General features: G+C 44.7%; 1 protein-coding gene across 16 annotated transcripts in view; it reads left to right on the forward strand.

Annotated features, from left to right (window-relative positions):
* The window catches only part of PTK2 (protein tyrosine kinase 2), a 779,173-nt gene that overhangs the window by 224,453 nt on the left and 539,328 nt on the right, over positions 1-15,392 (forward strand). For all 16 annotated transcript variants that reach the window (XR_004538103.1, XM_033930844.1, XM_033930848.1 and 13 more), the window contains one exon: positions 5,370-5,424. Coding sequence is in view for 15 of the 16 variants with exons in the window: in XM_033930844.1 (XP_033786735.1) it covers positions 5,370-5,424 (55 nt within the window). In the remaining variant the exon portion in view is untranslated. The remainder of the gene's footprint in view (positions 1-5,369; positions 5,425-15,392) is intronic.

A 15,392-nucleotide genomic window follows, 5' to 3' on the forward strand; every position in this document is an offset into this window, starting at 1 on the left:
GGTGGAAGTGCCGGAATCTTGTAGTATGGAGTTTGGGTCTCCTGGAGGAGACTCTCTCCCTGCTCGTGCTCTATTGCTCCCGCCAGGCGTCGTCTCGCTTGGCGCAGAGTGTGGCTGGGGATCCGAACCTCCAGGTTCATCTCGCCATTTTACTTGCGTGAGTACTGCGTTTCTTGAGCCTCTCTTGCGGCGGACACTAACCGCCTCTCAGAACGCGACCTGTCCTTCGCCTATCTGGACGCCTGCAGATGAATCCCTTCTGCCTTGGCTCCTTCTCCGGTGGGGCCCTCCGGATACCTTTCCTGTGTTATCTCGGCCTCTTTTGCAGCGGCCGTAATAGCTGCAGCAGCGCCGGGTTATGGTCCAGCTGCCAGCTTCGGCGGCTCCTGGCCGTCCTTTGGACTATTCTCGCATAGCCTTTGGACTGTTCTCCTTCTGTGGATTCCTCCCCTCCCTTCAGGAGGGGTGTCTCCTTCGGGTCTATGCACCGGGGGGGGGGGGGGGTTAGCCTCGCCTCTGTCGGTTGGGCGTTCCCATCTGCCCATCTGAGTCTTGTCCGGGCCCTTCCTGCCCTGCACTAGGCTCTTGTCCGGGAGCTGTTCGGCTTCTGTCCGCCCCAGTCTCGGGAGTCCGTCGGGGCGGACTTGAACCCAGTTTGTTTGCGCTCCTTCTTGTCTCAGGCCTTAGATTAAGTGGGGATGGGTGGACCCGCTATGCCTAAGGCCTGATTGGTCCAGGCTTCTAGAGCCTGGGCCAATCAGGCCTTAGGCTTCGGTGGGATGGGCCGGGAAGGGGCGAGCCCGCCTCATTTCGACGAGGCGGGCTTACCGGCTAGACGGGCAAGAACCGTCTGGCCTGAAGAACAGGTTAGTTTGGAGGTTTGGGGGTTGTTAGCGCCGGGGGGGGGGGGTGCGTCTTCGGGCAGGAGGAATTGGACACTCTCCTGCCAGCGATCGATAGTGTCGGGGTGGGAGGGAGATCGGTAATGTCGGGGGGGGGGGGACGGTTGGTAGTGTTCAATTCTGGTTGCCGTATCTCAGAAAAGATATAGCAGAATTTGAAAAGGTTCAAGAAGAGCTGTCAAAATGATAAAGGGATGGAGCTCCTCTCATATGACAAATGTTAAAGAGATTAGGGCTCTTTAGTTTGGAAACGATGACTGAGGGGGGATATGATTGATGGCTACAGAATCCTGTGATGTAGAACGGGTAAGTAAATTGATTTTTTTTTTCCTCTTTCAAAAAGTACAAAGACTAGGGGGCACTTAATGAAGTTACATGGAAATATTTTTGAATCAAATAGGATGAAATACTTATTCACTTAATGGATATTTAAGCTCTGGAACCCGTTGCTATAGGATATCTTATATTGTAGTTTATACACCACTTCCTCATTGGCACTATAAGTCCTGTATGTCAAGTCTATGTCTCTTGTACTCCCTGAATGTTTTAAAACTTTTTAGCTCTGTTCATCACTTAGAAGTATGATTAAATGATTAATCAAATTTTAACTAAAACTTGAAACTTGTGGTTAGAGTAGCTGGGTTTATAAAAAGTTTAGACAAGTTCCTGGAGGAAATGACCATGGTCTTCTATTGAGAAAGACATGGAAGAAGTCACTGCTTGAACAGGGATTGTTAGCAAGGGATGTTGCTTCTATTTCAGTGGGGGATTTCTGCCATGTACTTGTGATCTGGATTGGGCACTGTTGGATCCTAGGCTAGATGAACCATTGGTCTGACCTAGTATGGATGCTATCCTCCTATATAATAAAAGGCTAACTCGCGCATGCGCATTCCTATTTGCGTGTTCCGTGTGCTGTAGGTCTGTGGCCTAAGGAGTGCGCATGCGCGCTAATACGTCACCAGCCTATCGCCTCCACAAGCCGGACCGCAGCCAGACGACGTTCTCCGTTTCTCCTGCCGCTGCCGCCGATCTCAGTTTCTCCTTTGCCGCCCACCCCCCTTCTTTTCCCGTGGGCCCGAATGGCGATTCCAGCAGCGTGTTCATCAGTCTCCACACGCTGCTTCGGGCCCTTCTACTGCCCTGATTTGCTCTGCCGCGTCTCTGATGATGTCATCAGGGACGTGCAAGAGTAAATCAGGGCAGTAGAAGGGCCCGAAGCAGCGTGTGGAGACTGATGCAAGCGCTGCTGGAATCACCACCTTTGTAGTCCGGCCCGCGGGAAGGGAAAGGGGGGGGGGTAGAGGAAACGTTAATGCTGCTGCACAGGGAACTGGTGGGGGGGGAGGGAAATGGAGGGGAAGGGAATGCTGCTTTGGACAGACAGACAGAGAGAGGAAGGGAAATACAAAGAAAATAAGAAATACACAGGGGCAGGTGCTCAGGGAATTGGTGTGGGGGGAGGGAAATGGAGGGGGATGGAATGCTGCTTTGGACAGACAGACAGAGGGAGGAAGGGAGACAGAAAGGAAAGAAGAAAGACACAGAGTCAGGGAGATACACAGAAAGACAGACAGGCAAAGGAGGCCAGGGACAGAGACAGACAGAAAGGACAGCGGGAGCCGCGTCAGGAGGGGTGCGGGATGCGGCAGTGGGAACTTTTCCAATGGGTGCAACTGGGCAGCTGTCGGGAACCTTTGATCAGGGGCAGAGCAAGGTAAGAGTATCATAGGGATAAGAAGGAGGAGGGAGGATAAAAAAGGAAGGGATGCCTACTGCTGGACAGGGGGAGAAGGAAAGAGATGCTGATGGACAGGGGAGGTGAAGAAAAAGGAATGGAGGACTAATGTTGGACAGAGGGAGAAGGAAAGAGGTGCTGATGGACAGGGGGGAGGTAAAACAAAGGGAGAAGGGCTGCTGCTGCATAAGGAGAGCAGTGAAGGGGTGGTGGTGGACACAGTGGAGGTAAAAGGAAGGGAAAATGGACAGGGGGAGCAGGCAAGGGGTGGTGATGGACAGCCAAGGAAAAATAAAGGCAGAAAGAAAGAAAGCGGCTAAGGAGAGAGAGAGAAAAAAAGACAGACACACACACATATGTTCTAGCACCCGTTAATGTAACGGGCTTAAAGACTAGTATATATATATATTAAAAAAAGGTTTGCTATATTGAGTTCTTATTCATTAATTGATTCCTTTTTTCTCTGAAGTTGAAAGTTTGTTCTGGTTGTTGTGATGCTCCTTCCTTTAGTGAATCTCTTAATAAAGAAGGTTAATACATTCCAATAAGTAGGTAAGAAAGGGAAAGGGGATGGGACTTGATTTACTGCCTTTCTGCAATTATAATCCAAAACTGTTTAAACATAGAAATAGACGGCAGATAAGGGCCCACGGCCCATCTAGTCTGCCCACCTTAATGTCCCTCCCCTACCTTTGCCCTGTGAATAGATCCCATGTGCCGATCCCATTTGGCCTTAAAATCAGGCACGCTGCTGGCCTCAATCACCTGTAGTGGAAGACTATTCCAGCGATCAACCACTCTTTCAGTGAAAAAGAATTTCCTGGTGTCACCTCGTAGTTTCCCGCCCCTGATTTTCAACGGATGCCCTCTTGTTGTCATGGGACCCTTGAAAAAGAAGATATCTTCCTCCGCCTCGATGCGGCCCGTAAGATACTTGAACGTCTCGATCATGTCCCCCCTCTCTCTGCGCTCCTCGAGCGAGAATAGCTGTAATTTGTCAAGCCGTTTTTCGTATGGTAGATCCTTGAGTCCCGAGACCATCCGGGTGGCCATTCTTTGCACCGACTCCAGTCTCAGCACATCCTTGCGATAATGCGGCCTCCAGAATTGCACACAGTATTCCAGGTGGGGCCTCACCATGGATCTATACAATGGCATAATGACTTCCGCCTTACGACTGACGAAACCCCTTCGTATGCAGCCCATGATTTGTCTTGCCTTGGACGAAGCCTGCTCCACTTGATTGGCAGACTTCATGTCCTCACTGACGATTACCCCCAAGTCTCGTTCTGCTACCGTTTTTGCTAGGATCTCGCCATTAAGGGTATAAGACTTGCATGGATTCTGGCTGCCCAGGTGCATAACTTTGCATTTTTTGTCATTGAAGTTGAGTTGCCATGTCCTAGACCATCGCTCCAGTAGGAGTAGGTCGTGCATCATGTTGTCGGGCACTGAATCTTTGTCTGTTGTGCATTTGCCCACTACATTACTCAGTTTGGCGTCATCGGCGAATAATGTTATTTTACCTCGAAGCCCTTCTGCCAAGTCTCTTATAAAGATGTTGAATAGGATTGGGCCCAAGACTGAGCCCTGTGGTACTCCACTAATCACCTCCGTCATTTCGGAGGGGGTGCCGTTCACCACCACCCTTTGGAGCCTATCTCCAAGCCAGCTCCCAACCCATTTCGTCAATGTGTTACCTAATCCTATAGAACTCATCTTGCCCTCCTTGAGGGCCGCAATCCAGTCGGGTTTTCAGGATTTCCCCAATAAATATGCATTGAAAGCAGTGGATGGACATAGATCTTATGCATATTCATTGGGGAAATCCTGAAAACCCGACTGGATTGCGGCCCTCAAGGAGGGACTCTTGAGACCCCTGGTATAGATAATATATACGAGTACCGTATTTCCCTATGTATAGGCCACAGGAAATGCCGATGTAGGTTTAAAAACTCTTAGATAAGCCTCCCCATTTAAGGAAGCTGCACCTACTGCAGAGATTTGTAAAACCCATGTATAGGCCACAGCCTATACATGGGGAAATACAGTACTTATTTTGTTCTGGGGCAATAGTGGGTTAAGTGACTTGCCCAGAGTTACAAGGAGCTGCAGTAGAAATTGAACCCAGTTCCCCAGGTTCTCAGACCACTAACCGCTAACCACTAGGCTACTTCTCTGTTCTATAGAGAAAATAGACTGTCCAGTTGTTCACCATTCTTTGTAAGAGAGTTCAGTTTATTGTCTTCTATCGCCACCTGCTGGTGGATAGTCATAACTCATAATTTTCTAGACTCCTTTGTTGTGATAAAAGGGAAAAAAAATATTAGATAAGAATATTTTTCCATTTGGCTAATTCTGCTGCTTTTTAGTAGTTGAAAGAGAAGTGTTTGGTGTTGTAGTAAGAGCTATAGCCTCAGCACCCTGAGGTTATGGGTTCTAACCTTGGGCTGCTCCTTGTAACCCTGAGCAAGTCACCTAATCTTCTACTGCCCCAGTTACATTAGATAGACTGTGAGCTCGCTGGGACAGATAAGGAAAATGATTGAGAACCTGATTTGTAACTCATTCTGAGCTCCTTTAGGAGGATGGACTAAAAAATTGAATAAATATGTAAAACTTTCAAACTGTTTTGAAATTATAAATACTGTTGTGTGTTATAACTGCAAAACTTAATTTAGAGTTGAGTTAAAACAATGTACTGTACTTATTATTCTTGTGTATTTCAGGAAAGATGTTGGATTGAAACGATTTTTCCCAAAGAGTTTATTGGAGTCTGTCAAGGTAATTGTTTTTACATAACATAAGATAAAGTACCATTTATATCCAGCAAGACCTTACATTTTTATGCGATTTTTATCCTATGAAATGTCACATATAGTAATTTTATAAATTAAATCATTCACTTGCCAAATGAAGTAGACTTGATTTCTGTTCAGAGGAGTGTTTTTAGTTATATTGTACCATTGTGGTAAAACATCTCCCCAGTGAGATGAGAGGAGCTTAATTTTCTGGATTTGTGGAAATGTCTACAGGCATGGCTGTTTTTCCAAGTGTTTGGAGAGAGATAGGTTTAAATGGGTAGGTGTCAATTTGGGTCAGATGGCTGGGAAGTAGGGGAGGGATATAGAGAATGTAGAAGGGTGAGTTTTAATTTTTGTAAAGGTTTTAGGCCAATATGCTCAAAACTCACTGTGCCTTTAACAATCAACACTAAACTAGTTTTAACAGATTTAGTGATCAAGTATTTCAGCTAGATACCAAAAATGGCTAATCGTGGCCTTTTCCGTTGTTTGTAGCAGCCTCTGATAATCGTATGTAAATGGATTATAAAGAGCTCATCAATATTAAAATGAGCAGTCTGATCAATGCCCAGATGCACAAAATGAAGCGCCAGTTTATAACATTCTGAAATCTCCAACAGATCTGGAAGTGCCGGTAGTATGGTAGTATTAAAAAAAGTACCGAATACCAGCTATTTTTTTTTTTAAATGGGCACAGATGATGATTGTGTTAACACCAACACAATAATAAAAAAAGTTGTGCCAGGACTCTTCCCCTATTCCCAAACTTAAAAAAAATATTGGCAGGAGGGATGCCCACGCCCTCTTGTCTCGGCCACCTGGATGTCCCTTGCCTCACCCCCATGTACCTTTAGATGACTAGCAGGAGGGATGCCCACTTCCTCCTGCCTGCAAGTCTGCCTCTTCAAAATGGCAGGCCTTCCCCTTCCTGGTGCATCTTGGGATGAACTGGAAAAGGTCTAAGACTCTGATTAACATAAGTTTATTTACCGTATTTTTTGCTCTATAAGATATACCTAGGTGTAGAGGAGGAAAAACCAAGAAAAAAATATTCTGAACCAAATGATGTACACTATCCCACCTCCCTGTCCCCCCCCCCCGTACCTTTTAAAATCCTGGCGGTCCAGTGGTATATTATCAGGAGCGAGCTTTCTGCGCTCCTGCCTGACCCCGCCCTGCTCCCTGAATGGCTGCCATCAGTTCTCATGAGTCTCGCGAGAACTGACAGCAGCCATTCAGGGAGTGGTGCAGGCCCAGGCAGGAGCGCAGAAAGCTCGCTCCTGCCGATACACTGCTCGATCACCAGGATTTTAAAAGGCGGAAAAAAGGTAATATTCACTCCATAAGACACACAGACATTTCCACACACTTTTGGGGGGAAAAGGTGCGTCTTATGGAGTGAAAAATATGGTATATGCCGCAAAACCTTAGTTTGATGCAGTTAACAATAAAAGAAACTATACAAACACAGTGATATACAAATTGAAGCTGACAAAAAAAAATTTTTAAACCGAAGAGTCTTAAGCAATTTTCTAAAATGTTGATATGAAATGGTTATCAAAATACTAAGAGCTCATTTTACAAAGCTATGATAGCGTTTTTAGTGCATGCAAAATTTTAGTGCACGCTAAATCCGCGCTACGCGGCTAGAACTAATGCTAGCTAATGCTGGCATTAGCGTCTAGCACGTGTGGCAATTTAGCGTGCGCTAAAACCGCTGGCGCAGCTCTGTTAAAGGAGCTCTAAGTTCCTTACCCCATGTTGCAGCCTGAAAAGACAATCTATGAAAATATCTTTTATGTGAACAACCTTTTAAAGATGGAAAAGAAAGCAAAGTAAAATTTTCTTAATGAACGTCTAGAGCAGTGTATTGCAAACTGTGTGCCGCAGCATACCAGTGTGCCTGCTGATATTTCAGGTGTGCCGCGGTACACTGGGAAAGAGGAGAGGTGCCGGTGCCGGATGACTGTTTACAGGATGTGCCTCTCGCAAAGAGAGGCATGTGCTGTAAGCAATCGCCTGACGCCGGCACCTCTTCTCTCTGCCAGCCCTTCTCTCCAGCGCAGGTCCTTCTCTCGGCTCAAGGCCCGTTTGAAGGGCCTTTGTGCATGCGCTGATGTCAGCGTGACGTCACGCCAGCGCACTTCCCGGGGTCTCGAACCGGAAACACAAAGTTTAGTGTGCCACAGCTCGAAAAAGTTTGCGAGACTGGTCTAGAGTCTACAAACATGAAATGGTCAACAAGATAATCTGGAGCAAGACCAGATAATCTGGAGTGTTACCTTATAAAAGATACTTCCAAATTTGAATATAACTCTTGATTCAAATGGAAGCCAGTGAAGTTTTCGGTAACATGGTGACACATGGTCTGTCTTTTTAAATTAAAAATTAAACTAACTACTGTATTTTGAATGATACTTAATCTATTAAAAAATTTTTGATAACCTGCTAAATTTATAATATTACAATAATCTAAAATCAAAGATTGTACTAAAAGCATAAAGGAACTAGTATCAAAATTAAGATCTAACTGTCTGAGGTTTCCACAACATAAAAAAGCTTTTCCGAACTGTGGCATCTGAGTACCCATTGATAAATTGATCCAAGAAACCCCCTCAGAATTTTAATAGTGGAATTAATAGGTTGTGTAGTTCCATTAAATTTAAGAATGTCTTTATTAATCTTATTAGTTGGGCTAGCAAAAAGGAATTTTGTTTTATCTGAATTAAGTTTCAACTTAAATTCTGCCATCCACTGCTCAACAAGAATTACAGTGGCAATAAGACCTATAGATTGAGATGGTAAAGAAGAAATTGGAATCACAATAGCTATATCTGGATAACTATAAAATTTTGTTCCCAAGATAATTAATCTAGATACCAAAGAAGCCAAATAAATATTATAAAGCATTGGGGAGAGGGGATAACCCTGGGGAACACCACAAGAATTATTCCACTTACTAGAAAATGTATCACCAATTCGAACTTGGTAGAAGCGTGTTTATAAAAAACATCAAAACCATACTCTTAAGATTTCTTGCTTTGTAAGGCTTATTGTTTTCATGCCCTGTTAACAATTCCTGTTCTTGCTATATATTAAAATCAATAAAATCCTTGAACCCCCCCCCCCACAAAACATTGAAGTATTTCACCAGAAATAACGATTGCTTCTTGTACATTCCCACTTATTCCGGGACCAGTGGGTTATTTCCCTCATTCCACCAGGGATCTGTAGGAAGCCTCAAAATTTCAGAGGCTTTTACCCCCTCAGTCTCATACCTCATCACTGAGCATTGTCCTGTCCACTGCAGTCTTCTTTCCTACAAGCCAGGTTGTAGGAGCTTGTCCTTTCTGCTCATGGTTTATTTTGTGATTTTTAAAGTAATTTTCAGTAATTTTTGGTTGCGGTTTACACTCTCATGCTGTGGAGGTTCCCTGTGAGGACATCCTTGACTACGGGAGATCGCAGACTGTTGGAGAATGTCTGCTTCTGGAGGTTCCCTGCTCAGCAGTAAGCCCCTTTGACAGCCTGCACATCAGATCGGGGCTCTGGGACCATTTCCTTGGGCGCTGTCAGGGGGACAGGGAATCCTAGCAGTGGGAGGGAGTAGGCATTCATCCTGCCTTGAGGGGTGGGGTGGGGCCCTTTCGGTGGGAAGGAGTGGACATCCCTCCTGCTGGGAGTGTCGGGGGACGGACGGGGGACACATGTTGGGAGGGAGTGAGCATCCTTCCTGCTGGGAATGTCGGGCAGGGGGAAGGTGTTTTCATCTCCTTCCTTGAGTGTTGGGGGGGGCAACCCTCGAGATGGGAGGAGGTAGGCATTCCTCCTGTCGGAGGGTGGGGGGTGTAGAACACTGGCAGCAGGAGGGGAGTGGGCATTCCTCCTGCCATCCTTTGATTTGGCAGTCTTCTTTTTTTTTGTGGGAGGAGGGGGAAAGTCTTGAGCTGTCAAGCTTTACTTTCTTGCTGGTGCCTGAGCCAATTAGCATTCAGACATCGACCGGAAAATAAGACTACGATAGCTCAGACCCTGCCTGAAAGTTTTGCCTGCAAATGTGGCACAATGAGGTTAGGGAATCACCCAGAGATAAGAACGTAAGAATTGCTGCTGCTGGGTCAAACCAGTGGTCCATCGTGCCCAGCAGTCTGCTCCCGCAGCGGCCCTTAGGTCAAAGACCAGTGCCCTGAGTCTAGCCTTACCTGCGTACGTTCTGGTTCAGCAGGAACTTGTCTAACTTTGTCTTGAATCCCTGGAGGGTGTTTCCCCCTATAACAGCCTCCGGAAGAGCATTCCAGTTTTCCACCACTCTCTGGGTAAAGAAGAACTTCCTTACGTTTGTACGAAATCTATTCCCTTTTAACTTTAGAGAGTGCCCTCTTGTTCTCCCTACTTTGGAGAGGGTGAACAACCTGTCTTTATTTACCAAGTCTATTCCCTTCATTATCTTGAATGTTTCGATCATGTCCCCTCTCAGTCTCTTCTTTTCAAGAGAGAAGATTCCCAGTTTCTCTAATCTCTCGCTGTATGGCAACTTCTCCAGCCCCTTAACCATTTTAGTCGCTCTTATCTGGACCCTTTCGAGTACTACCGTGTCCTTCTTTATGTACGGTGACCAGTGCTGGACGCAGTATTCCAGGTGAGGGTGTACCATGGCCTGGTACAGCAGCATGATAACCTTCTCCGATCTGTTCATGATCCCCTTCTTAATCATTCCTAGCATCCTATTCGCCCTTTTCGCCGCCGCCGTACATTGTGTTGATGGCTTCATTGACTTGTCGACCAGTATTCCCAAGTCTCTTCCCTGGGGGGTCTCTCCAAGTACTGCACCTGTATTCATGTATAAGATTTTTGTTAACTGACATGCATCACCTTACACTTATCCACATTGAACCTCATTTCCCATGTCGCGGCCCATTTCTCGAGCATGTATATGTCATGTTGCAGGTCTTTGCAATCCTTCTGCGTCTTCACTACTCTGAATAATTTATCGTCTACAAATTTAATCACCTCGCTCGTTGTACCAATTTCCAGGTCATTTACAAATATGTTGAAGAGCATGGGTCCAAGCACCGAACCCTGCAGCACTCCATTCGTGACGCTTTTCCAGTGTGCGTATTGTCCATTTACCCCCACTCTCTGCTTCCTATCTGCCGTGGCTCGCAGTTTTTCAAAATAGTCATTCATGCGCGTCCTTGTCGAACATCTTCTGAAAATCCAGATATACAATGTTGACTGGGTCACCCTTGTCTACTTGCCTGTTGACTTCCTCAAAGAAAGAAAGAAAGAAAGAAAGAAGTGCAGCAAGTTCGTCAAGCAAGATCTTCCTTTGCTGAAGACGTAGTGGCTGGTCCTTATCATATCGTATCCGTCAAGGTGGTCAATGATGCAGTCCTTTATCAGCGCCTCTACCATCTTTCCTGATACCGAGGTCAGACTCACTGGTCTGTGGTTTCCTGGATCTCCCCTCAAACTTTTCTTGAAGATCGGCGTAACATTCACCAATTTCCAGTCTTCCGGAATCCTTCCCGATTTGATCGACAGATTGGTTATTAGTTGAAGCAGTTCAGCTATAACCCCTTTCAGTTCCTTGATTACCCTCGGATGGATGCAATCTGGTCCAGGGGATTTATCGTTTTTGAGCCTATCAATCTGCCTGCTTACCTCTTCTAGACTGACTGTCAACCCAGTTTCCCCCTGGCAAGGAGTGTGGGGTTGGGTGCAGACTAGAGCCTGGCAGGAAGAATTTGGTTCAGAATGTTTTTTTTTCTTGTTTTCCTCCTCTAAATCTAGGGTGCGTCTTATGGTCAGGTGCATCTTATGGAGCAAAAAATACGGTAATTCCTCTTGTTGCAGAAAGGAACCCTGCACAGACATATTCCCCTTAATTCCAGCCCTGATTTCTTCTGGGAGCTGAGTAGTCAAATTTCTTACTAGCATTAGGTGTCTCCTAACCCCCGATCCAGCTCTTGTGTATTGAAGGGGAAGGGAAATCTTGGCTACTGATTTGTAGTTTTGATTTTAAAGGTGTTCTCCTGGGATTCCTTTGAGTTCTAAACCCCTTTCTTACCAGTCTATTTTTGGGGAGCCTGTCTACTGCCCTACTTTCTTCAGTATTTTACTAGGGATACCTGTCACATATGTCAGATATGTCACAAAACCTATCAGTTTATGGCTCTTTGCTTTCAATGTATTTCTAAATGGATGGAAGACATATTTGCTCAAAGTTAAAGGCAGGAAAAAAACAACAGTTCTTTGGGTAAGAGTAAAAATATACCTCATCCTCTGCTTGGTCTCAGATTAGATGGTAATCTATTTCCTTTATCTAATGTTGTTCAGAGTTTAGAAATATAATCAGCTCTGATTTAAATGGAAAAGCTCATGACTGCCAATTAGTCTGTATTTAATTTGTGCATTTTACATCAAATTAGTGGGTTGTTTTTTTGTTTTTTTTTCTAATTTCTCTTGTTACTTGTGCACAGTTTGGATAAATATAAAAAGCTGATAATCATGGGGTTCTTTTTACATATTCTTACATGCTTCAGAGGATATTTAACTACATCTGCTCTAACTTGGGAACCTAAATGTGTCAAGACTTGTTGAAAAGTCTTTGTTAAAATCACTCTCCCAGTTGTCAACCTGTGCTTGCAGTTCCTGGAACTGGAGGGTAATAATCTACTGAGCATTTAGCAGAGGGCTCTAACTACAAGCTCTGAAAATCCCTAGTGGGTCTCACTGGTTCACATTTAATAATAATAATAATAATAACAACTTTATTCTTCTATACCAACATAGTCGTGAGACTCCTAGGCGGTTTACATTGAAGAGGGCTGGACAGTCAGCGAGTTACAATATGCAGAGATAAGAGAAATACAGCATGCAGAATAAATTATTGTCTTATATGCAGGAGTGGACATGTTTGAAATATTAGAAATTGATTTAGAGGATTGTGTAGATACTTTTTAGGTGATATTTCTGTTGAATAAGGCAGTTTTTATGGCTTTTCTAAAGGCGTAATAGGTCAGTCTTGCTCCATTAATATAGTTGTCTAACCAGTGTTGTTTGCTTGCTTGGTACATAAAAGTTCTATCCAGGAAGGTTTTGTATTTGCAGCCGGTAATGCTTGGGTATGCAAATAGATTGCTGTTTCTGGTTTGTCTTGTAGGGCAGTAAAGTACGAAGTGAGGTAGCAGGTAGGTAGGAGCTAGTCCCCAAAACAGCTTAAACATATGCAAGAGAACTTGAATATTATCCGCGCCTCCATTGGCAGCCAGTGAAGCAGTTTGTAGTAGGGGCTAACATGGTCGCTTTTTTTCAATCCAAATATCAAACAGACCGCTGTGTTTTGAACAATTCTAAGTTTCCGCACTATTTTTTGGGGTATACCCATATATACGATATTGCAATAGTCCAATGTAGAAAGCACTAGTGATTGCACTAGTAGTGTAAATGATAATGGGTCAAAGTATTTTTTGATGGTCTTTAACTTCTATAATGTAAGGAAACACTTTTTTACCACTATGTTTGTGTGTTCAACCATTGTCAAATGTGTGTCTGTGACTCCCAAAATTTTTATTGTTTTGGTAATTTACACACCCAAACTTTAGTTTTGACTGAAACCAGGGTACAAATTTCAATTGCCATTCCAGTTTTGGCCGAGAGTAGCCAGTCAGGTTCTGTAGTAGTTTTGTTTTTGGCCAAAACTGGGAGAAAAAAAAGAACCTGTTTGTCGGCTTTTAAAGTAGTCCACAGTTGAAGATGTTAAATCCTGCTTGCCTTATGAAGTAAAACTAACCCCCTGTTTTACTAAGATGTACTATGCGTTTTAGCGTGCATGCTAACCGCTGACGCGTCCATAGACTAACATGCACACATTAGTATTTAGCACGTGGTTAGCACGTGCTAAAATACTTAGTACACCTTAGTAAAAGGAACCCTAAGTTGCTTTCCTATAACATGTGCTAACTATGTACCTTGTCAAAGCTAGCTAAACCTACCTCCTTCATCTCCTTTCCCTGCTTATCCAAAATATGAAGAGGGCAGCAGTAGCATTTGGTGGCAATAGTCACAGTAATTAGCACAGGACCCTTCCAGTAAGTGTGCGTTCATAGACCACAGTACTCTGCATGGGTTTCCAGTCTAGCAACAGGCAAAAAACAAAAGGAATTGACCCCAAAATATCCACAGAAGAAAATCCAGAGAAAACCAAAAAAGCTCTGTGGAGTGATGATGTTCCAAAATGGACTTTATTTGAAAGTGTCAAAGTTCCAAAGGTACACTGAAATCATCCACATAAAATAAATTCATCCACATAAAAGCCTTAAAAGACCTAGTCCACTAGGGATACAGGACCCAACACGGTCCGCATTTCGACAAAAAGTCTTCTTCAGGGGTCCCTGGGGGGTCCTATAAAGGTGAATACGTGGGAAACAATTTATGGTGAATGCAAGCAGTGTCTCACTTCCTGTTCACCACACAATTGTTTCCCACGTATTCACCTTTATAGGACCCCCAGGGACCCCTGAAGAAGACTTTTGGGACTGTGTTGGGTCCTGTATCCCTAGCAGACTAGGTCCTTTAAAGCTTTTCTGTGGATAACCTAATTCTCAACATTATGGAAGCTAAGAACCATCAAAAAATACTTTGATACAGCATCATTCCGTCTACTGGTACAATCTTCTATTCTAAGCATGCTGGACTATTGCAACATTATTTACTTGGGATCCTTCAAGAAAACCCTTCAAAAACTCCGAATTAGGAGTGGGAATTAGGAGAGCAGGAGGCGCAGGGGAAACAGGCAGAGGACGTCACACACACACAACAGGAGGAGGACGAAGCTCAGGGGCTGGCAAACCATGAGGAAAACTGCAGGAATACCAAAGCACAAGGGAAACAAAGAGAGAGGACAAAAAACTGGGTCTTAAACTGCCTATACACAAATGCTAGGAGCCTGAGGGCCAAAATGGGAGAACTGGAAATCACAGCCAGCAATAAGGACCTAGACATAATTGGAGTCACAGAAACGTGGTGGACCGAGGACAATCAATGGGATGTGGCCATACCAGGGTACAAACTATACAGGAGAGACAGGACATATAAAAAGGGTGGAGGAATAGCGCTGTACATAAGACTCCATACCATCAGCCAGGACAGAAACAACAGTACGGGCGGATGGACTGGAATCACTATGGGTTAAGCTACAGGGAGGAGCAGGAGAAGACATTAAACTGGGTCTGTACTACCGCCCACCTGGACAACCGGAAGAAATCGACCAGGAGATGGAGGCTGAACTGAAACAGGTATGCAGAAGCGGAAATGTGGTGGTGATGGGGGACTTCAACCATCCTGGGATAGACTGGAGTATTGGGCACTCAAACTGCGCAAGAGAGACAAAATTCATAGAAGTCACGAGGGACTGTTTCATGGAGCAGCTGGTCACGGAACCAACACGGGGCGATGCCACTCTTGACCTAATCTTCAACGGACTAGGGGGGCCAGCAAAGGAGGTGGCGGTATTACCCCCACTAGGTAACAGCGATCACAACATGATCCAGTGCAAACTTGAAATTGGATCATCAAAGGGGAAAAGAACCACAACGACGGCACTCAACTTCAAAAAAGGAAATTATGATGCCATGAGAAAAATGGTGGGAAAGAAGCTCAAAGGCAACATAGGGAAGACGGAATCCGTAGAAAAAGCCTGGACCTTACTCAAGGAGACTGTGCACGAGGCACAAAGCATATGCATCCCCAAGTTCAGAAAAGGGTGCAAAAAAAATAGAACAAAAAACCCAGTGTGGATAACAAGTGCAGTGAAGAAGGCGATAAGCGACAAGAAAGCATCGTTCAGAAAATGGAAAAAAGACCAAACAGAGGAGAACCAAAAAGGGCACAAAGAACACCAGAAAGAGTGTCACCGAGTGGTTAGAAAAGCAAAAAGAGAATACG

Source organism: Geotrypetes seraphini, chromosome 2 (genome assembly GCF_902459505.1).
Source record: "Geotrypetes seraphini chromosome 2, aGeoSer1.1, whole genome shotgun sequence".
Lineage (NCBI taxonomy): Eukaryota > Metazoa > Chordata > Amphibia > Gymnophiona > Dermophiidae > Geotrypetes > Geotrypetes seraphini.